General features: G+C 33.5%; 1 protein-coding gene across 7 annotated transcripts in view; it reads right to left on the bottom strand.

The window, feature by feature from the left end:
• Nek1 (NIMA related kinase 1) overlaps positions 1–24,467 on the bottom strand; it is a 163,381-nt gene that overhangs the window by 94,931 nt on the left and 43,983 nt on the right. For 5 of the 7 annotated variants that reach the window (XM_026389744.2, XM_077792549.1, XM_026389747.2 and 2 more), the window contains 5 exons: positions 24,363–24,410; positions 24,045–24,119; positions 17,429–17,580; positions 17,217–17,348; positions 4,150–4,252 (listed from right to left, as the gene is read on the bottom strand). In XM_026389744.2, coding sequence (XP_026245529.2) covers positions 4,150–4,252; positions 17,217–17,348; positions 17,429–17,580; positions 24,045–24,119; positions 24,363–24,410 — 510 coding nt within the window. The remainder of the gene's footprint in view (positions 1–4,149; positions 4,253–17,216; positions 17,349–17,428; positions 17,581–24,044; positions 24,120–24,362; positions 24,411–24,467) is intronic. The other 2 variants (XM_026389748.2, XM_026389749.2) reach the window with 1 other exon arrangement.

Genomic DNA, 24,467 nt, shown 5'->3' with positions numbered 1-24,467 from the left:
GGAGTATGTAGATACAGTTCATTGAGAAAAAGAGAAAGAGAGAGGAAAAGAGTAAATTACTAGTTAACCAGGAATACACCTAGAGGTACCTTTCACTTTGTACTATAGCATCTTGCCCAGGCAAGGGAGAAACATTTCCTTCTTTTATTTTTTATTATATAGTTCTGGGGACTGAACCTAGGAATTCTTGCATGCTAAGCAAGTGTTCTACCACCAAGTTATATTCCTTGCCTGAAATATACTAATTCCTGATTGCAAGATGACACAGTGAACAGTTCAACTTCCCTTCTTGCTCATTTCTAGAATAAAATAACTATGTATAGTTTTAGGTTTTGCTTTTTGTGTTGCTAGGTTGTTGTTCTTTTTAAAAGTAAGTACACATAAGTAAGTCCTAAGTAAGTACATATAAAGCAAAACTCCTGGTAGTACCAAAATGAAAAGATATCCAGAGACAAGGAAAATGCACAAAATCAGTGTGAAACTTATAAAAGCAAAAGCCTGTCAGGAAGACTGTTACAACAGAAGATGTGAACAGCATAAAGCATGCTCCATGACATGTTGGAAGCTAAGAGTATGAGAAGGTCTAACAGCAGACAACAGTGTATATAGTAAGAGGGTGACCTCCAAGACACTACCCATCTCTATAAGTCAGGAAGCAGTGCCAGTTAACTTGACATAGGAGCAGTAAGAGAGAGCTTGAAGTGAAAGGATAAGCTAATGGTCTGGGTGACTGATGAAACTTAGGAAGAACAAGAGACTTTTGAGCCCAGAAAATAATCTATCAAGCTATTTGTAATGACAGAATATCCCTATGCCCCACCCATTCTCTACTCTTACTGAAGATTATAGAAGACGGGTTATAGCAGTAGCACACTGTTACAAACTGACATTTCCAAACATGAACACACTACCAAGAACAATAAACATCTGAGGAGTGCCAACACTATGAAATAACTAACAAAACCCAAAGAAGTCAAGCTAATGCAGCTAATAGCTCACTAAGAACAAGACTATAACAACTATAATATTAGGGAATGAAAGCACAAACAAGGATTTTAGGAGAATTATTAGAATTAATGGGCAGGAAAAAAAGTGAAAAATCTTTAAAGGGATTTTTATTTGATTAAAAAAAATTCTTTTAAAAAATATTTATTATAGTAGACTGCATTTTGACATATTGTACACAAATGGAGCACAACTTCTCATTCCTCTGGCTGTACATGGTGCAGGGTCACTCCAGTAGTGTAATCATACATGTATACAGAGTAATAATGTCTGTCTCATTCTACTGTCCTTCCCATCCCCACAGCCCAATCCCTCCCCTCATTCTTCTTTTTCTTTCTTTCCTCTCTCTTTCTCACCCCCCTTTTTTTGGGGGGAGTGGTACTAGGGATGGAACCAATGGGCTCTGCCACTGAGCTATATCCCCAGCTTTTACATTTTTAAAATTTTGAGGCAGGCTCTCACTAAGTTGCCCAGTCTGGTCTCACACTTGCAATCCTCCTGGCCTCAGCCTTCCTTCTCACTGGGATTATAATCATGTGCCACAGTGCCTGGCCATTTGATAAAAAATTTAAACCCAAAGATCTGAGAAGCTCAATGAACTTTGGTACAAAATAAACATAAATAGAAATACACAAACTACATCATAATCAAATTGCTTCTAATGATAGGAAAATTTCAAAAAGTAAAAAAAAAAAAGGGGGGGATATTACACACAGAGGAAAGAAAAAAATGACAACAGACTTTTCCTCAGAAACAAGGTATGCCCTGTTAAATAGGTAAGTAGAGAGATATATTTAAAGTACTTACACAAAAAAGGTTCAACCTATAAAACTAAGCCCAGAAAAAAAAAAAAACTTGTCAAAAACAAAGGCAGAATATTTTTTTAGACATAAATCATGAAGAAAACTAAACCTAGGGCAGAATAGTAGGATATAAGAGACTGTTGAAAGAAATGATTAAATCTTGATAAGTCTAAACTTATTTTAAAATATTTTAAATAAAAATCTGCAATCAAAATTTCAAATGTTATTAACCAGGAGATAGAAAGGAAAAAGGCAGGAGGAGATTCTCTTCTACTATCTAGAGGAAGGATACAAATACAGATTAATTCCAGATGTTAGGAAAACAAACTGAAGTATGTGTGTTAAAAATAGAGGGGGTAAAGGCTGAGTTGTGGCTCAGTGGTAAAGCACTCGCGTAGCACATGCAAGGCACTGGGTTCGAGCCTCAGCACTACATAAAAATAAAACAAATAATAAAATAGAGATAAAAAAATAGAGAGGGTAACTATTAACAATTTATCTATCTTCCTAGGATATGATTTCAAAGAAAAAATTTTAGATTGAATAACTACTAATAAGTTTACAAAGTTATCAAATATAAACTTATTACAATAGATATGTTAATAAGTATAATCAAAATATGTTATCAACTAATTGGCCTATTTCCTACATTAGTGTAATGATTCATGGGGTTCTGAGCTGAGAGAAATAATAATTGGGAAAAAAGGAAACAATCATTGGTTGTTTTATTTTTTAAAAAGGTAAAAAGGCACTTATGCACTTCTATGAGTCAAAACTATTAACAGGTGCAACTACTGAAATGATTATTCAGAAACAATATTTTCTAGGACACATGACTTAATTCAGTTAATTTGCATAATCAAAGGCTTTAATATGATTTTGTTTCCAATTGCTTTTGAGCAAATACATGGTTAAACATACATTTACCCAAATATTTATTTCCCATTGTTCTTCTAACAATTCTTGGCCACTAAGAAGTATTTAAAACTAAGTACATATTGGGGAGAAATCCAGCAATTTAAGAACTTATTTCTCTAATACGAATATCTGAGTTATTATACCCACTTCCACTCTTTTTAAAGAATAGAAAACAAAGTAACAATATAATGCCACTCTTCATTTAAAAGATATAGCAAAAGACAGGTTAAAATAAGAATATCAGAACTTTATACTCTGCAAATTATTTTGAATATCTTTCCTATTGTTATGCATAGACTTCTTGATTATAATTTTTATTTATACTTACATTATTCTAGAACTTTACTTTGAATATTAATATGTTCAAAATTTCAAAAAATTATCATACCATCCCGAAGGCCTGCAGCAGGAGTTGACACAATGTGATTTCTGCCCAGTGCTCTGAATGCCAAAGAAATTCAGTGAAGCACGGGTAAATGGGGGGAGTAACTAGGACTCTCTTAAGGTAGCCAAATGCCTCATCATCTAATTAGTGATGTGCATGAATGGATGAAGGAGACTCCCACTGCCCCTCCCTCCTATCCAGTGTAACCACAGCCAAGGGAACAGGTTTAGCAGAATCAGCGGGGAGAAGACGATGCTGTAGAGCTTGTCTGGCTTGGTGGAGAGACATAAGAGGTGCAGATTAAGTGGAAGACTCCCAGTGCAGCTCTGTCCCGAGAAGGGGCCGGGCTATCCCGGCTCATTTTTTTCACTGACCCAGTGAAGGGGAGGTGGTGAGGATGGGCAGCAAACCGCAACCCAGGGAGGGGGGGGGAGTTCACTTCTGGTGCCAAGTGCCAAGCTGTATGCTCAAGGGACAGTGCCAGGTGGGGAGTTTGACTGGGGCAGTAGATACACCTGTCAAACCCTACTGCAGGTGTCCTCTGGAGAGCACAGGGAGGACACAAACCTCTCATGGAGCAGAAGGAGAAAAGCTCGCTTGAACTTGATTTTCAATACAGACAGTAAAAGTGGGGCCTCAGGATCCTTCTGACCTTTTTGGGTTTTAAGCAGGAGGTGTCAGAAAAATTACCAAGCGTTCATAGCCATGTGGCTTTCTGATCCTTTGATATCAGCTCTTCCTATCATTGTGAAGCAGAATTCATCAAGGGTTGGATTGTTCACCCACTACTAGGGAATATGAGCTGGGTTTAGACCGTGGTGAGACAGGTTAGTTTTACCCTACTGACTATATGGAAAAGTTATAAAGACTTAGGCCAATGAAGTCTACCCATTAAAAAAAAAAATTTGCCTTATACCTTATGAACAACTGTGAAATTGTTGGCTCACAGAAAGTCTGACAATAAACAGTATGAGCTAAATATATATTATATATATATATACATATAAATATATATAAAATTTAAAAAAATTATCATACCATATGTCCTTCAGCTCGGGCTTTATTCTGCATAGCTTCCCGTTTTCGCTGTAGAAATTCTTCCACTTGCTTAGCTCTTTCTATATCTAGCTGCCCTTTTTGCCTAATTTGGACAAATCACAAAGTCAACAATTATGAACAATAAATATTTTAAATCATCCAAAATTTATACTTAAATACCTTTTTATTTCTTTGCAGAATATGAAAAGATTAATGTAAAATAAAAATTCTCTGGGGCTGGGGATGTGGCTCAAGCGGTAGCGCGCTCGCCTGGCGTGCGTGTGGCCTGGGTTCGATCCTCAGCACCACATACAAACAAAGATGTTGTGTCCGCCGAAAACTAAAAAATAAATATTAAAATTCTCTCTCTCTCTCTCTCTCTCTCTCTCACTCTCACTCTCTCTTTAAAAAAAATTCTCTGTAATGAAGAAATCACTGTATGTGTATTGGTAGCTATTACCTCAACTCACTCTTTACTATTATGAACAGAAGTGAAAGCTATGATATCATTCCAAATCTTGACAAGATTTCTTTCTTCAGGTATTGGGGGTTCTACCCAAGTCCTTGTGCATGCTAGGCAAGCACTCTACCACTGAGCTACATTCCCAGCCTTACAAGAAGGTTTCTTTTACAGTCAGCTATTCTACTTACACACATATATTATTTTAGGCTGTATTACAGAACACTCTTCAAGTTTCCAAGTTTATTTTAGAAATATCAAACATAGTAAGAATTTTATTTAGTCAGTATTGAAGTCAAATGAAAGTACCATAGGAGCAATTAAAAATAAAAAAGAATGAAAAGTTTATTTAAGTGTGAGTTTTCAAATATTTAGCAAAAGCTATGTCTGAATTCCCTAAATATCGTAAGTACTGTGAAGCAAAATGGATAGATTAGGGAAAAAATTAATAGCATATGTATTTGTTTCAATCTTCTCTAGTTTATTTCTACATTTGTCTTCCTTAATTATGAGAACACAAACATGTGAAACTTAAAAATATCAATGACAAACATTTATTAAATACCTACCTACATGATACCAGTTATTAAGTATGGAAAACACAAAAATAAGTAAGACACAGCCCCAGTAATCTTAGAACTCACAGCACAGTATCAACTGTGATTAATTTTGGAGATGAGGAAGAAAGGTGAGTAAATTACTGGCTGTGCTTCTATTTGGATTCTGAAGTACAGCACATAAACTTCCTGCAGTCTCTTTTTGAGACTATAAGGTATACATGAAATCATGCTTTTTCTGCAATATTTAAACACTTGTCATTTTCATGCATCAAGTAATAATTTCTTTACCACTGTTCTCATTTCTAAATGAAACATAAAATTATTTTAAATATAATAATGAGCTGTAAAAACTTAAAATCTACTAACATATCTATAAATGATACTGGTCTAAGGTTCATTTACTTTATGTGATACTTAAGAGATTCTCATGAAATTTATATCATAGGAATTTTCTAGGATAAATTTCTATAGCCAGTTTTAAGATCCTATTACTACAACTCTCAGGTGTTTCTATATAATCTAATTCCACATCAATAAAATCAGAAATGCATTTCTCCAACGCCATCACAACTCAAGTAAGTTGAGAATAATAAGTATTTGTTCATGCCTCTGAAATGTACATGTGCTATCCTCTAGCAGTCATATTATACACTGTATACTCTGAGATTAATAAGGCATATCTGGGCTGAATACAACATATCTCTGCATATATCCAGGCAAAGCTGTATTCTGCTTTGCCACAGTCCCATTTATATAAGCCTGAGCCTGAAGAGTGCAGATAAAGTACTAGGTGTCTTGTTCAGACATGTCATCTGAAGTTGTATGATTTCCAGTAAGCCTCTTTTTGGTGGTCCTGGTAGCTTAGATCACCACAGGCAATTAGACAAAATAGCTGATATCTCTGCTATGTATCCTAACTGCAATGACTTCCTTCTTTAACCTTTAAAGTAGTAAAACATATTTGATTTCCCATTCTAAGACATTGTCTATGTACAGCTTTTGTCAGTCTAAAACTCTAACTGGCATATGTTAATATAGCAATTGCACAAAATTATTTTACCAAGAACCTGGTCATCCATGTAATGGCTTTGATTTTCAGGTTTTCACATCATTTATTTATATATGGTACTACCTGCTTTATGTATTTATACAATTTGTGTGGTTTCACTGAACAGTGATTTCCTTAAGCTAGATCAAATTAGTAAGTTTATATTACTGGCTGCTTTCAAATACAAATTTAAAATATGTAATGATTCTTTTAACACTATTTTTAACTTTCATTTACTTAACAAATATTTATTAAGTGTCATCTTTCTGCCATATTTTATTAATCTTTGAAGATACAAAGACGAATAAAACAGAGTTCTGGGAAGCACAGTTGGTTCAACAAATGAAAACCAACCAGGGTTCAACCAATTCTGTGACTATGTTTAAAAACTTATAAATAAAAGTGTACTTTTCATATGTATTACTGATTACCACTTTATAAACACCAAAAAGAACTCACAACTCATATTCTTGTATATTCTCACTATTCTCTAAAGTAGTAAAACTGCTAATTGTGGGCATAAATTATGATATGTGCTAGGCTCATGAAGATAAAGAGTCAATTTACTTAGTAATAGTCATTTTCTTCATTAAAAACTATTAAGAATTCATATACAAATGCTCTTTTACAAAAATTGGACTATATCCAAAATTATTGCTTTTAATAGCAGCAAAACATTGATCTGAATTAATAAAAGAATGATAATATAAACATTATATAAAACAAGTATACAGTAAGAAATTAGGAATTTGGATAGTAAAATACAAAGACATTAAAATGGGCCATAAATGTTATAAACAGGAAAAGGAACATAAAACAATGAAGCAACTGAAGTATGGTATTATTCTGCTGAGAAATATATTCTAAGACAAACTTTTCTTTTTTTGTCCTGAAAAGAGAAGTAAAAAAGATTTTCTTCCTTTTCTCATTGTAAATTCATGAAGTACCAAGATCTGGGTGAAAACGTCATACCTCATATTCATGGTTCAAATTTTTACTGATAAGGGAAATGTAAAACTTTTAAAAGATAATTATAAGTGAACATTTTAAGAGGTGAAAAACAACATAAAAATAGGTAGCAGTCTAGGTAACAGATAATCTGAGAGGAAAAAGCAGTAACTATAGTTATAATAGAAAAACTGGGTGGTATTGGGTTAATAGTAAAGACAAAATGATGCAGAGGATTTATTTATTAAGCTTCCTCTTCTCTGTAAGGAACATAAATTGTCTATCAGATGGAATGTAACAGTCAGTTTTACTCAAAAGAAAAAAATTTCAAGACAAGAAACAATTTCAATTCCAAGACAAGAAGACTTGGAAAAGTAAAAGTGCTATAAAAAACAAATGTTAAGAGGCCCTACTATAAAGTAGTCTTACATGGTTTGAGGTCTTAACATTAAAAAGCTAATAAAAAGATCATTAAGGCATGGATAAAAACAGAGCTGCACTAGATAGAGTTACTGATAAGAAAGGAAGAAGAAAATAAATAACATAAAAGAAGAAATAAATAAATATGGGGGATCCAAAATTGTGAGGAAAGAAAATTCAAAGAGTCCTAATGACTGTAGATTTGTTTGCCAATTAAGCTTGAATCAAGGAAAAGAACTGACTAGGAATGACAATGCCATAAGTATTACAGGAACCAATTATGACAGTGTGGAGAAATGGCCACAAAAAGAATAAGAGATGTTGGATATTGTGTCATGCACCTGTCATCACAGCTATTTGGAAGGCTGAGAAAGGAGGATTGCTTGTATTCAGGAGTTTAAAGCCAGCTGGGGCAACCTCACAAGATTGAAAAAAAAAAAGACCAAAGAGTTAACACTCAGATTGGAGAAACCTTAGGTATTTACTAGTTGAACTATCCATTGAATAAAGTGTTCTCATATTACCATCTAAATGTCCTGTCACTTAAATCTCTGGTTCATATTCCCAGTTCTAAGACATTAAATTCCACACAGGTCCTGAACAGCTTTCATAATGGACTAAAATCTATTTCTCTCCTTGTTTAGTCATAATTATTCTATCTTGCAAAAATATAAAGAAGTCTAATTCCTCTTCTATGCGACCGGCACCCAGTTTTTCCATTTGTGGAACTAAATAGATGACAAAAAGGACAGTTGTTTATAGTATGAAGGCTGAAACATGAAGGCTGAGTACATTTTATTAGTTAAACCTTAATTGGGAACATGAGAATTGGGCCACTCAAAGTTCTTGAAGTTCTGCATTGGGCCACAAATGACCATGAAAGTTCTGCAAGCACTGATTTTAGGGTTACAAAGAAATTCTAACAGTAAGCATATTCACAAACACGGAATCCATGAATCATCAGAATTGACTATATATATAAATTTTTACTAGAACAGGTCCTGCCATGGGAGCCTGATTAAAAAGCTGCTGCTTTTTACTATTATCATCATTTCCATCATCACTATTCAAATTGGTATACAGTTTGTCATTATCCTACTATGTAACAAGTTCAGATTGCAGAGAAAACTTCATTTTCTGTACTACTTTGCATTTAAATTTGATACTTTCAAAAAACTTCTTTATTTTCTAAGAAGTTACTGGTACTGGTCAGAGGGCAGCAAAATCAGCAAAATGGGCACTATCATAAATGATTAGATGGCATATAATAGGCACATATAATAACATTTCTTTCTAGAATCTTCAAGAACATAATTGACCTAATCCTTTAATCCAATGACTATACTTTTAAGATTCTATTACACAGAAGTAATGAAAATTGAAGAATTAAATGTGACAGAAAAATAATTTAAAAAGTGAAATATCTTCAACTTGTTGTACTAGGGAATTTGTTAGAAAATTTACAGTACATTAAGAAATTGAGATTTTACACGACATTAATACTTGAAAACAATTTTTAACAAGAGAAATAAATATGGTAACATGAATGCTAAATTTAAAAAGATACAAAATAACATGTGATTTGACTTCCACTATAGAGGAGAAATAAGTAAAAAGAATGCATGTAAATTAGACCCAAGTCCTCCAGTGGTTTTCTCTGTAGAGATCAGGAATAATGCTTCTGCTTGTTTCCTAATATCTTCCCTACACATTCCAGTATTTCTAGAACTATCCTAATCACTTTGGTAAACACATAAACAAGACAAAAAGTTACTTTCTTTGTCTTTCCTTTGAGTTTTCTTTTTCCTTAGGCAAAGGGAAAGAAAAAAGTACAGTTTGAGTAGTCCTTTTCTGAAATGTCTGGTAAGAGAAATGTTTCAGATTTTGTATCTTTTCAAATTTTGGAATATTTGCATGTACATTATATGAGATGTCTGGGAATAAGATCCATGTCTAAAATCAAATGCATTTGTTTCATATATCCTTTATACACAGTCTGAAGATAACTGCATACAATATTTTTAGTGTGCCTATGACTTGTCACATGATATCAGGTTTGGAGTTTTACACTTGTAGCATCATGTCAGATTTGGGGGCATTTCAGATTTTGGATTTTCAAATTAGGCAGGCTCAATATAAATGAACATTTGGTTAAGAATTGTAAGAATGATGAGAAAGTAGTCAGCTGCTGACATTTTAAAAACAGAAATATATGAACATTCTTGAACTTGACGAAGAAAACAATATTAAAAGGAAATTTAAGGATGAGAGGATGAAAAATAAAATAAAATGCCTCTGAATAAAACAAAATACTGGGCTGAGGCTACAGCTCAGCAGCAGAACACTTGCCTAGCATGTGTGAGGCACAGGGCTCGATCCTCAGCACCAAAAAATAAACAAACAAAATAAAGACATTCAGTCCATCTGTTAACTACAAAAAATAAAAACAAAAACAAAAACAAAAAACCCAAAATACTAAAGGACAAGACAATAGCTTAAGTTTGGAGTACTGAAAATTACTAATCCACGACAGTCAAAAAGGATTACACTGTATATGTAAATATGAGACAATAAATATTAGGAAGTATGAGATTAAAAGAATATCATATGCATCATAGTTAAATCATTTTCTTATCAATTATTGTAAAGTATGAGCATTTTATAGCAAGAAAATAAGTAGTTTGAAGGATTTTCTACTTTTTCATTTACAAGTTTTCAGGAAGAAGCAAATCTTTTTGATACGTTTCAGATTGTTAACGTATAAAATTATTTTTTCCTAACTTAACCTGCTGGAATATATATTGATAAAAGATATGATAAAAATGGCCTGGTACAGAGCAAGCCTTTACCAAAAAAAAAAAAAAGAAAAGAAAGAAAAAAATGATAAAAGAAAAAAGTCCGACTTCTTTCTCAATATTAAAAGGTTAAAAAAAAAAGACTGTTACAGCCACCCAAATAAAACAAAATGGTTTTGCTGGCAAAGATAAAAGTTTTGTTGATATCTGATCATTATTCATATATGGATTAAAAAACCATCTTCCATCTTAGATGATGACAGTGGTAATGGTGAGAGTGATGAAGGATGCCAGACAAACCCTTTGGTAATGCTATCTGAAAAAGGGCCAAGGAAGGGATGCAGAACTCATAGTTTTAAAGCCTCTTCCAACAGGTTTATTTCTATTATATACTTTGTCCCTGGCTCTCCTGTTTTCTCTTTTCTTCCTGGCTGTCATAAGCTGAGAAGCTCTGCTCCACCGTGCCCTTCTGCTATGATGGAGATGCTGACCATGAACTGAACCTCTGAAACCATGAGCCCAAAATAAACTTTCCTCCTCTATGTATTCTTGTCAGGTATTTTGGTCACAGTATTGAGCTGACCAACACAGAGGAATATTGCATGAGTTTTCAAGAAGATATAACAACTCTTAATGTATATACACTTAACAACAAAGCATCAAAATATGTGAGGCAAAAACTGATAAAAGTGAAGGAGAAATGATGAATTCACTCTTAGAGACATTATTACCCCTCTGTCGAATGGACAGATCTAGTAAGCATAAAAATTAGTAAGGTATAATTGAACTCAATGTACATTTATAGAATACTTCAACAATAGAATACACATTCTTCTCAAGGCCATATGAACATGCCCAAGAGACCCCATTCTTGCCATAAAACAAAACTTAACAAATTTAAAAGAACAGATTTTTACACACCTGCTCTTACACTTAATGGAATTACTAGATATTAATATTAGAAACAGGAAAATCCAAAATATGTGGAGATTAAACAACACACTTCTGAACAACACTGGGATCAAAGAAGAAATCCCAAAAGAAATTTAAAAAAATTTTTTAAATTGTAGGTGGACACAATACCTTTATTTTATTTATTTATTTTTTACGTGGTGTTGAGGATTGAACCTAGTACCTCACACGTGCTAGGTGAGTACTCTACTACTGAGCTGCAACCCCAGCCCCAAGAAATTTTTAAATAATTTGAATTATTTAATTGAAATTTTATGAAAATAAAAACACAACTAATTAAAATTTGTGGGATTCAACAAAAGCAGGACTTATTGGGAAATTTTTAGTACTCAGTGCATATTATTAGAAAAGAAGAAAGATTTATATCCTCTTCTGAGAAGTGTCTGTTCAGGTCTTTGGCCCATTTGTTGATTGGGTTATTTGTTTTTTTATTGTTTAACTTTTTGAGTTCTTTGTATACCCTAGAGATTAGAGCTCTATCTGATGTGTGAGGGGTAAAAATTTGTTCCCAGGATGTAGGCTCCCTATTCATCTCACATATTATTTCTCTGAGAAAAAACAGAGCAGATTATGCTAAGTGAAGTTAGCCAATCCCTAAAAAACAAATGCCAAATGTCTTCTCTAATATAAGGGGGGTGACTCAAAATGGAGTAGGGAAGAAGAGCATGAGAAGAAGATTACCACTAAATAGGGAAGAGAGGTGGGAGGGAAAGGGAGGAAGAAGGAGAACTGCACAGAAGATGGAAGGAGACCCTCATCATTATACAGAATACATATGACGATGTAACGGGAAAAAGAAAAAAAAAGAAGTGTGTCACATTAGATTGGGTAGAGAGAAGTGATGGGAGAGGAGAAGGGGGAAGGAAGGACAGCAGAACAAAATAGACTTTATTATTGCTGTATGTATATATGTGACTGTATGACCAATGTGATTCTGCAACCTGTACACTCAGAAAAATGAGAAATTATACCCCATCTGATTCAAATGTATGGTATGTCAAGATCATTGTACTATCATGTGTAACTAATTAAAAAAAAAATAATCTAGCTAGGTTAAAAAAGAAGAAGAAAGATTTAAAGTCAATTTTGTTACCTTCCACTTTAGAAAATCAGAAAGAAAAGAGCAAATTATACCCAGAGTAAGTAGAGAAAAAGAAATAATAAAAATCAGAGCAAATCAATAAAATTGGAAATAGGAAGTCAACAGAAAAAAAAACTCAATAAAACCAAAAGTTAGTTATTTTAAAAATCAATCAAATAAATAAGTCTCTAGTAGGGCTAAGAATAAAAAAAGGACATAAATTATTAATATCTAAATGAAAAAGTGACATCATTACAGTTTCATACACACTAAAAGAATAATAAATATTATGAACTATGAACCCAAATTTGATTAATGTAGATGAAACAGACCAGTTCCATGAAGAACGGATTTGCAAAAAACAATCTGTTCAATAAGAAACAGACAACCTAAATAGGCCCATATCCATTAAAGAAACTGATTCAATTATTAATAATTTTCTAAAATATACCAGTCCAAATGGTACAATGCTAAATTTTATCAAATTTTTAAGAAATTATACCAATATTTCATAACTCTTTCAGAAGACAAAAGTAGATGAAATACTTCCTAACTCATTCCATGAGGTATTAGTCTACTACCAAAACTTTTGAAGACATAAGAAGAAAATTACATGCCAATATCTTTTATGAATATAAATATGAAAATCCTTCATAAAACATTAACAAGTCAAATACAACAAGTATAACAACATATAGCAGCACCAAGACCTAGTAAAACCAGATGTGCAAGAATAGTTCAATACATAAAATCCATCATATTGACAAACTAAAGAAAAATCATATGAGCATATCAATAGATGCAAAAAATTTTACAAAATCCCATTCGCATTTAACAAAAAAAATGCATTTTTTTCCTACAACTTCATAAAAAATCAAAATATAACATCATACTTAATGGTGAGAAACATGAAGCTTTCCTGTTAAGGTCAGGAGTAAGACAAAGATGAGAGATTGGAAAGGAAGAAATAAAACTGGTTTTGTTATTATTTTAAAATAAAATAAAACTGGTTTTGTTTACAGATGGCATAACTCTGGAAAATCCAAAAGAACTGACAAAAAGTGCCCCCTGAAATTAATAAGTAATTGTAGCAAGGTTCCAGGATACAACATTAATATGCAAAAGTTAACTGTTTTCCTACAAATCAGCAATGAACAAGTGGAATCTGAAATTAAAAATATATTGCCATTTACACCAGCACCCCCCAAAATTAATATGTATTTTATAAGTCTGAAAAAAGTACATACAGGAAAATGAGGAAAACTGAAACAGTCTAATGAATTCAAAGAATTAAATAGAGAGATAATACAGGTACAACAGAAGAACAGAAAGACTCAATATTGTCAAAATGTAAATTCTTCCCAAATTGATCCATAGATTCAACACAACCTAAATAAAAAACACAGCAAGTTATTTTGTAGATATTGACAAACTAATCTAAAGTTTATATATAGAGAAAAAACTAGAATAGCCAAATCAATATTGAAAGAGGAAAAAAAAAGTTGGAGGATTAAAACTATCTGACTTTAAGACTTACTATAAAGCTACTTGTTATGATTTGGATATGAGGTGCCCCCAAAAGCTCCTGTGTCAATCCAGGAATATTCAGAGGTAAAATGATTAGACTATGAGAACTGTAACCTTATCAGTCCATCCTAGTTTGGATGGAATAACTGGGTGGTAACTGTAGGTAGGTATAGCATAGGTGGAGGAGGTAGGTCCTAAAGGCATGACCTGGAAGGATTTTTTTTCCCCTACAGGCTCCTTCCTACTTCCCCTATCAAGAAGAATGGAGTCAGCTGACCATGGACTGAACTTCTGAAACAATGAGCCAAAATAAACTTTTTTTTCCCCAAGTTGTTCTCATTGGCTATTTTGATCACAGCAAGGAAAAGTGGACTAACACACTACTATAATCAATACAGAGTGGTATTGGTGAAAAATTAACAACAATATATCAGGGGACAGAGAAGAGAACTCAAATAATTCCATATAAACAGAGTCAACTGATCTTTGACAAGGGAGCACAGTCAATTCAAGGGAGCATAAATAGTCTCTTCAAAAAATGCTATGGACCAAATGAATGTCCCCATGCAAAAAAAAAAAAAATGAATCTAGACACAGGCCTTAGATCTTTCAAAAATTAATTCAAGGGGCTGGGATTATGGCTCAGTGGCAGAGCGCTTGCTTCACACATATGAGGTAGTGGGTTCGATCCTCAGCACCACATAAAAATAAATAAATAAATGAATAAGTGGATAAATAAATAAATAAGTAAATAAAGGTACTGCGTAAAAAATTTCAAAATTAATTATAGACTTAAATGTAAAAGACAGAAGTATAAAAATTCCTAGAAGATAACACAGGAAAAAACCTAGATGAACTTGGCTATGGTGGTAACTTCTTAAATACAAGGCCAAAGGCATCACCCCCAAAACAATGGTAAGAGGAATTTCATTAAAATTACAAATGTCTGCTCTGTGAAAGATAATATCAAGGAATAAGAACACAAGCCACAGACTGAAAGAAAATATCTGCAAGAGACATTATCTGGGGTGGGGATGTATCTCAGTGGTAGAGTGCTTGCCTAGTATGACCAAGGCCCTGAGTTGGATCCCCAGCACTGCACAAGGAGGAGAAAGCGATTTGATAAAGAACTGTTATCCAAAACTCGCAAAGAACTCTTAAAATTCAACAAGAAAATCAACAACCCAATTAAAAAATGGACAAAATACCTTAACAGAAAACGAACTAAAAAAGATATACGGATAGCAAGAAGTATGTGAAAAGATGTTCAACATCATATGTCATTTGGGAATTATAATTAAACAACACTGATAGCAAAACACACCAATTAAAATGGCCAAAATCCAAAACAGGGACAACACTGTTCATTGTTGGTGTGAAAGCAAAATGGGACAGCTACTTTGGAAGACACTTTGGTTGTTTCTTATAAAACTAAAGGTACAGGGGCTGGGATTGTGGCTCAGCGGTAGAGCGCTCACCTAGCACGGGTGGGACCCGGGTTCGATCTTCAGCACCACAAAAAAATAAAGGCATTGTGTTGTGTCCATCTACACCTAAAAAATAAATATTAAAAAAAACTAAATGTACTCTTAACATAGGATCTAACAATCTGATCTTTCATGATTTGAGAACTTATGTCCACACAAAAACTTGCATATAGATATTTGTAACAGGTTTATTCATAATTGTAATAACTTGTAAGCAACGAAGATATTCTTCAGCAGGATAATGAATAAACTATTCATCCATACAATGTAGTATCGTTCAGTGCTAGTAAGAAACGAACTATGTATCATCATGAAAAGATATGGAGGTACCTTAAATAAGTATTACTAAATGAGAGCAGCCAATCTGAAAAAGTTGCATACTGTATGATTCCAACTAAATAACATTCTAGAAAAAGAAAAATTATAGGGACAGCAAAATAATTACAAGATTGCCAGAGGTTAGAAGGGAGGGAGGGAGGTAAAAATAGGTAGAGCACAGAGGATTTTGAGCATAGTGACATTTTTAAATATAATACCACAAGGGTGAACACATGGAATTATACTTCTGTCAAAACCTACAGTTCAACACAAGAGTGAGCCCTAACAGAAACACTGAACTTTGGTGGTAATGGGTCAATGTGAGCTTATTGATGGTAAGAAATGTTGTTCACTCTGGCTAGGATGCTGACAGGGAAGTTGTACATATGTAGAGAAGGTGTGGACGGGAACTCTATATTTTCCACTCAATTTGCTGAAAACCTAAAAGTGCTCTAAAAATAAAGTTTACTAATTAAGAATGTATATGTAATAGAAAGATCAACCCTACAGGAAGATAAAAACCTCACAAAAAATTTGCTTCACCATTCAGCAAAAATAAGCACATTTGTGAGTCTGTAGCCTTCCTTTGTAATGCAAAAAATCTTTTAATCAGTTTCACAATTTAGGTTTCTGTATATAATATGTAATGTATTCATAATGTAATTTTACACTTAACTCAATTATTTATTATATTCAAATACATTGGTTTTTTTTTCTTTTTCATTTAGTTTTTAAATGTGCTCAAGTACACTTTATAATAAGAGGACCATAAAGATTTTTATAGCACCGTAAGAAACAAGGAAAAGATGATGTAATTAAAATTTCACAAAACATTACCTGTTCTTTCACAACTCATCACAATGCTTTTAAATGAAATGGGACTACCTTAGAAAACACACATGCAAGTATACTTAACAAAAAAAAAAAAACTGTGTGGATTACAGCTATGTTAGTTACCATTATTTAATTAACTCAATAGAATGATAGGAAAAATCTGGTGAAAAGGATCACATATCAGAGATGGATGAAGAAGAATATGTTAAGATAACAAAGAGAAAGCTTACTTCTCCATGATGTGCAAAAGACAAAAAAAAAATGAGTTTTGCATAAAATGTGATTACATTTAAATTTATATTCTGATTTACTTAAACCAAGTGGATGAAATTATTATAACCATATGTTGGCTGAAAGTTATAACATGTTCCTTTAATAGTATGTGCAGTATAAACATATAAATAAGCCATAAAAATCAGGCTGATTTGAAGAGCTAAATGTTTGTCATAATATAATCATGGACCAATTTTATACCTAAGAAAATTACTGCATCCAGGAAGCAAAAATTATTCCATGTAAACAATGGAGAACACATCTACAAGTGAGAGTAATAAGTTATATGTGACAAAAGACAAAATTACACACAAGGATGAATTCATGGATCACCACAGTCCAACCTGTTTGCATTGGCTTGTTTAGACAGGGCCTTCAATCTTTTCAAAGTTTTTCTAATAGCATCAGCATCAGGGAAATGGTGATGACCTGCAGCCCCTTTAGGAAATCCTGGACGAACTCCAGGTGGAATTCCTCTGTAGATAGATATGCACAGTGACTTTCATTGCTTTCTCTGAAGTAAAGCATAAGAAATTTCTGCCGAACATAGTCATACCTTTCTGGACGACTACGTATTTCTCCTTTCCATTTCACTTCATTATCTTCTGCTCTTTGTTGCTGCATTTGATCAAAAATGGCATGGTAATGTTCATACTGTCCTCGAGAAGATGATGGAGCTACAGCCCCTCCACTGCCAAAAAAGGAAGCCTAGGGATTAAACAAAGAGCTCTTACAATTTATCTTACAAGGCCCAAAAGGCCTATACCATTCTCAAAATAAAAACTAAATTTCAAGGCTTAACTTTAAAAAAGCAATTACCTAAAATTTGAGCAAATTAATTAACATGACCAAAAAGCAAGATGTTTTCTTATTATGCTATAATAATTAACAATAGAAAAGTAGAATTTTCTACTGGTGTGACTCTGTACCATTTACAGCCAGAGAAAGGAGAAGTAGTGCTCTATTTGTGTATAATGTGTCAAAATGCATTCCACTGACATGTATAACTAATTAGAACAAATTTTTAAAATTTAAAAAAAGAAAAGTAGAATTTTTGTTAACAATGAAGCATAAATTAATGTGACAAACAAAAACATTAAAGTGTTACTACATTCTTTTAAATGTGAAAAAATTTGGTCTTACTAAGTTTTGAAACAAATATAGATTATATACTTCATGTAATTCTGTTCTATTAAGTTTAAATATGTAAAGCCATTATATGCAAAGCAGAGCATGCTTATATAACACTTAAAATGACGTTTGACAAAAATATTTGCATATGACTTTTACTATGCTTCAAACTTATTCACCAAGTTAATGTGAAGGTATAAACACTACTGAAACATATTCTGTGTATAGATAAAAGAGCCAAAACTTCATATCTATCGGTAAATAGTTTTCAAACAAGTTGGGAAAGAAAACACAAAATGGGAAAAACATTTTAATCTTTTGGTAAATGAATGATTATAGAGACATTCCAAAGTAGTATATACTAAGCAAATTCATAAAATGAAAAAAAAAAAAGATGAAAAGCAAAATCCCTATTTAAGAGAAAAAAAAAGTCTTGAAGAAAGATATTATTTAACTTGGCCTTGTGATAACAGAGAGAGATATTAGATATGAAGCTAGGTAATATAGCAAAAATAAGCAATAGATGTGTATATCTGGATGCCAGAAATAGAGGGAAGAAGGAAGTATGGTGACAAACATAATCAGAAGGAAGACAAGGAACACTAAGCTTGACTACAAAAGCTTGGTTGGTAGAGACTAGGTGCTATTGGCCCTGGGTATATGCATTCATATATAAAACACAACTGGGCTGGAGCTGAGCTCAGTCACAGAGAACTTGTCTAGCCTGTGTGGGCCACTGGGTTCAATCCTTAGCACTATGTAAAAATAAATAAAGTAAAGGCATCTGTCCATCTATAACTACAAAAAAAAAAGGAAAATTAAAAAAGAAAAACAAAAATCATTTCCAAACTTACTAGCAATAGTAGTATACTCTAAAACATCTTCTAAAAAGCTTAAGTCAATATTATGCATTATGACATATAAGAGGAAAGGAGGGGTAAGACAAGATAATACAAATCGAAGAAATGATTTACAGTAGAAGGGGTAGAGAGAGAAAAGGGGAGGGGAGGGGAGGGGAGGGGAGGGGAGGGGGGATAGTAGAGAATAGGACAGACAGCAGAATGCATCAGACACTAGAAAGGCAATTTGTCAATCAATGGAAGGGTAACTGATGTGATACAGCAATCTGTATACGGGGTAAAATTGGGAGTTCATAACCCACTTGAATCAAACTGTGAAATATGATGTATTAAGAACTATGTAATGTTTTGAATGACCAACAATAAAAAAAAATATATTATGCATTATAAGCAGAAATAAGCAATATACCAAGGTAGAAAAACTAAAGGGCTGTTGCACTGACACCAAGCCAAGAAGACCAGAGGTAAAAAAGAGAATCAATGAAAAAAAGTAAATGCTGAATGGACTTGTGAATTCTCTGCGAGAACAACAAAGGATAAAGGTAAAGATATAAGGACACAGCCACAGAGAAACAAAAATTCAACCACATGGAAACCCCATAGTCAGAAAATAGAGACATTAGAAATGGTTAAGAGTTAAAAGTAAATAAAGAGTATGATGCTATAGAAGTTACAGTGAAAGAATTTCATTGAAAAGAAGAAATCAATGATCTGAAATGCAGAGGTCAAAAGCACTGCAAATAAGATAGTTCTAAGGTTGAGTGATAGCCTTTTAAAAAAAAACCACTGTGTGTGGGGTGGGGGAGGAAGGGAGGGAGGAGAAGGGATGGTGAGAAAAGAAGCTAGAATACGGAGAATTGAGGAAATGCTTTTCCTGGTAATAACATTTTATTTAAGAAGTCTGAGTAAGAAAAAATACAAAGAACAATATTAGAATCAAATAAAAGAAACTTTAGTGTAACCCAGTAAGAGGAAATTTGTTTTAACACCTTAGCACAGTAAGCACACAATTTTATGAGAAAACATGAATTTTTAAAAATAATTTTAAGGGATGCAGAGATAATTAATTAAAGATGTTCAAATAACAAGAATGGAAGCTGCTAGAACCAGGAAAGATAAATGATTAGGCTGGAAACTCCATCAAGGAGGTCCTCCTCATGTACATTCTCAAAATATATATTTCAAGTCAAGAATCAGAAGAATGACTCTGTAAAAAGGTGGTCACATTTTTTGTGGAACTGACTACACTTACAGTTCTCTACTAATATTCTGGCTTTGAGTGTTCTACTGTGCCTCATTAGCAAAAGCAGGTAAATATCTCTCAAAGACTTTTACTCAAAATAAAACTGAAAATATTGTACTAAAATACTAAAGCAATATGATCTTTTAAAAATAAGTTTTAGTAAGGCATGACTTATACACAATAAAATTCACCAAGTTTAAGCACAGATTGAAGAAACATGCATGTAACCACTGCCATAGTGACAATTATCCCAGAAAGTTCCTCATATTCCTTTGTAGTCAATGATCTCTTACTGCCAGAAACCAATGTCCCACTTTGTGACACTATGGATTGGACTTGCCTTTTCTATAACTTCATATAAACATAATCATACAATATATATTCTTTTGTCTGGCTTCCTTAACTCATTTTCGAGATGGATCCATGTTGTTGCATATATAAACACACTATTCTTTTTTTTAATGCTGAATAGTATAATTGTGTGTGTATGTTTTGTTTTGTTTTGTTTTGTTTTTGGCACACGGGATTGAACTCAGGGACACCTCAACACTGAGCCACATCCCCAGCCTCATTTTGTATTTTATTTAGAGACAGGGTCTCACTGAGTTGCTTAGCCCATCACTTTTGCTGAGGCTGGCTTTAAACTTGCCATCCTCCTATCTCAGCCTCCCAAGCAGCTGGGATTATAGGAATGTGCCTCCATGCCTGGTGATATATCTTAAATCTCTTACATAAACCTCATACATACTCTGATCACCAGATAAATAAAAATATACATGTGGATTATATCACAATTTTTCTAAAAACACATTCATAAGAAAAACACTAAAAGCAGAGAGTACAAAGAAGTACTAGATATTGTAAATACCAAATAAAGTCAGTCAAATGTTTGCACTTGAATATCAATGCTTATTTAGAAGTGTGTAATAACTGGCTTATTGTAGTGGCACCTGTCTGTAATTTCAGCTACATGGGAAGCTGAGGCAGAAAGACTCCAAATTCAAGACCAGGTGAGGCAACTTAGTAGGACCCTGTCTCAAAATGAAAAATAAAAAGGTATGGCATTGTAGCTCAGTGATAGAGCACTTGCTCACATGAGTGAGGCACTGCTTTTGATCCTCAGCACTGCAAAACAATAAATAAATAAAAATATTGTGTCCAACTACAGCTAAAAAAAATATTAAAAGGTCAGGGGGTGCTGGGGATGTAGCTCAGTGGTAGAATTCCCTTGGATTCAAATCCTAGTATCCCCCTCACACCAAAAGTGTATAATAATCATATTGATCTTGAAATATTTCCCTTAATGTTTACTTTTAATTTTATCTTTATTTGAGGAATTCCTTAATTTGATTCTCATTATACTGAGCCTCTAGGTTCTAGCAATCATGTAGAAATCAAACAGCTTAACAAGAAAAATATTTCAAACTAAGGAATAAGTACATAAACTAACAGAATTTGTTTAAATCATGGAAAATAAACTGCTTTATTATCAACGACAGCATTATAGAAGTATATTAAGTGAAGCAAAAATCTATTATACACAAAATGTCTTTTGAAAAACTAAACAAGATTGATAAATCTGAACTTTTAGGATTAAATATAGCTTTAGACAAAACAGAGGAAAAAACACTTAATTACAAAAGAGATATATGAGGAGGAGAAAAATCACAAACATCACACCATTTATCATGGACATGACACAAAGTCCTTAACTATAGTTTTCACTTCCCAATTAGGTAAGACAAAGGATGAACTGATTTTAGAATAACCCAAATTTTGTACGAATCATTTCCTATCATTCAAAGCAGTAAATTCTATTTAATTAGGCAACACTGAACTTACTAAAAACACTATATAAATCTACATTAAAACAGAACTGGAGGGGTTGAGGATGTGGCTCAAGCGGTAGCGCGCTCGCCTGGCATGCGTGTGATGCGTGCGGCCCGGGTTCGATCCTCAGCACCACATACAAACAAAGATGTTGGGTCCACCGAAAACTAAAAAATAAATATTAAAATTCTAAAAAAAAAACAGAACTGGAACAGATGACTATTACTGAAATTTCGTTATGTTATATGAAAAACTGCATCTCAACAGACTAATTCAGTACCATATGTGTGGATAAAACAAACAAACTTTTATTTAAATCATAACTTTTGGGCTGGGGTTGTAGCTCAGTAGCAGAGTGCTTGCCTTGTATGTATAAGGCACTGGGTTCGATCCTCAGCATCACATAAAAATAAATAAATAAAATAAAGGTATTGTGCCCATCTACAACTAAAAATATATTTTTTTTAAAAATCAGAACTTTGGGGGGAAAGAAACAAGAACGCTAGTCAATTCAACTTGACAAATATCTACTGTATACCTAAATATCAAGGTTAATGGGCATGGTTCAGGTGACTTTACAGTTTAAAGACATGTTGATTCAATGATAGAAATTAAAATAATACAGAGGAATAATAGTGCATTCACTTTCTATTGCTGTGTAACAACAAACTTACCAGCTCAAACAATATTCATTTATTATCTCACATTTTCCCTGGCACAGGAGTACAGATACATTTAGCTGGGTAACCAGCTCAGAATCTCACCAGGCAGAAATCAAAATGTCAGCCAGAGTTATAATTTCCATTTGAGACTCAGATCTTTTCCAAGCTTACTGGTTCTTTTCAGATTCATTTCTTTGTGGCCCTATGACTAAGGATATCATTTTCTACGTAGTTATCAGTCAGAGACCACATACAGCATTTAGAGGCCACCTATACTTTCTTGCCATATCAATATTTGCTCCCGTCTAAGCTAACAAAAGTATCTCTCCAGACTTCTCCTTCCTGGTCTGCTGTTAGGGAGTCTTACACATTAATAGAATAATGGGGTCAACTATTCCACAAACATTTCCTGCTAATCAAAGGAGCTGCTACAGATTACACTCATAATTCAAAGAGAGGGACTACAAGGTATATACACTATGGGTTTGGCATCCTGGCAATCATCTTAGAGTTTGGACTATCACAGATACATAGATAGATGAGATGGGATGTTCTGTGAGCAAAAGAGGAAGTACAAGGCTCAGACTGACAGAACAAAGAGAGGAGGAGTAAATTATTGTCTGAGCCCTTGCTAGCCAAGCTCTGGGGGTAGGGGTAAAGGGTGGGAGATAGCTAAGAAACTGAAGCTCAGAAAAGTTAAGTAGCTTGCCCAATGTTATACGGTCTGTATTTACCCAAAGGAAATGTTTGAACAAACCAAGTTTCTGGTTGCCTAAGTAATAAATAGGGCAGGGATGAACTTGAGGAAGAAAGGAGGATGTCATCTAGTAAAGAGAAACACAAGCTGGGCATGGTGGTACACACCTTTAATCCTAGCAACAAGACAGGCTGAAGCAGGAGGATCACAAGTTCAAGGCCAGCCTAAACAACTTAGTGAGGCCCTATCTCAAAGAGAGAAAGGGGGGAGGGGCAGAGGGAGAGAGAAACACAAGGGCAAAGACAAAGAGATTCAGCAGACGCATACAAAGAAGCTTCACATAATATAGCATTAAGTAAATGGAAGAGATTACAGATGGAGATGAATTTGGAAACTGGCAGGGGCCACTTTTAAGAAGAGTCTTCCAAGAACTTAACATACATAAAAATCAATGACAAACTTTCATTTTGCATTTGATTTGTATTTGTGATTCCTCTGACAGGAACAGAGTATCACAGTCTTCAAATGAAACTTCTAAAAGCAATTTTTAGTGTCGCATATTAGTTAGCATCAGTTTCATATCAAATAAATGCAGGAGAGCTAAGAAATAATATTAAATGTTGGAGACCTCTAGATAAATTAACTGTGCAGAAAAAAAAAGAGCAACCAATAATATATATTTTAAAGAGAAAGATGAAACTGGAAAAAATAATAACAGTAGTATAACTATGTTGGTATTAAATACCTACCTTTACTTCACTGCTTCCACCAGCACTTAGCACATTTTTCCATCCTTGTTCCCTGGCCCTATTTATTCTCTCCAACTTTTGGGGAAAAAAACAAACAAACAAAACACCATTTCAAGTATTTAACATAAATACCTGAAATATATTTAGCAATAAAATTAAAATCAGTGCATTTTTCTCATATTTTTATTGGTACATTGTAATTATACATGATGGTAGGATTTGTTATTACATATATGTACATGCTCAGTGCATTTCTTTAAAAATATATGTGGGGGAGAGGAAGAAATGTACCACGAAAAAAATGAATTATCCCCTTACCCTTTCCTTTTCTTGTCTTTTCATTTGTTCAGCCTTCATTAAACTAATCTGTAACAATTTAAAGACATACTTCTTAGAACTCAAAAGTATTCTCACCTACAAGTT

The sequence above is a fragment of the Urocitellus parryii genome, chromosome 14 (genome assembly GCF_045843805.1).
Source record: "Urocitellus parryii isolate mUroPar1 chromosome 14, mUroPar1.hap1, whole genome shotgun sequence".
NCBI lineage: Eukaryota > Metazoa > Chordata > Mammalia > Rodentia > Sciuridae > Urocitellus > Urocitellus parryii.
Note: the sequence above shows the minus strand (reverse complement) of the source record. Positions and strands in the feature narration are given on the sequence as shown.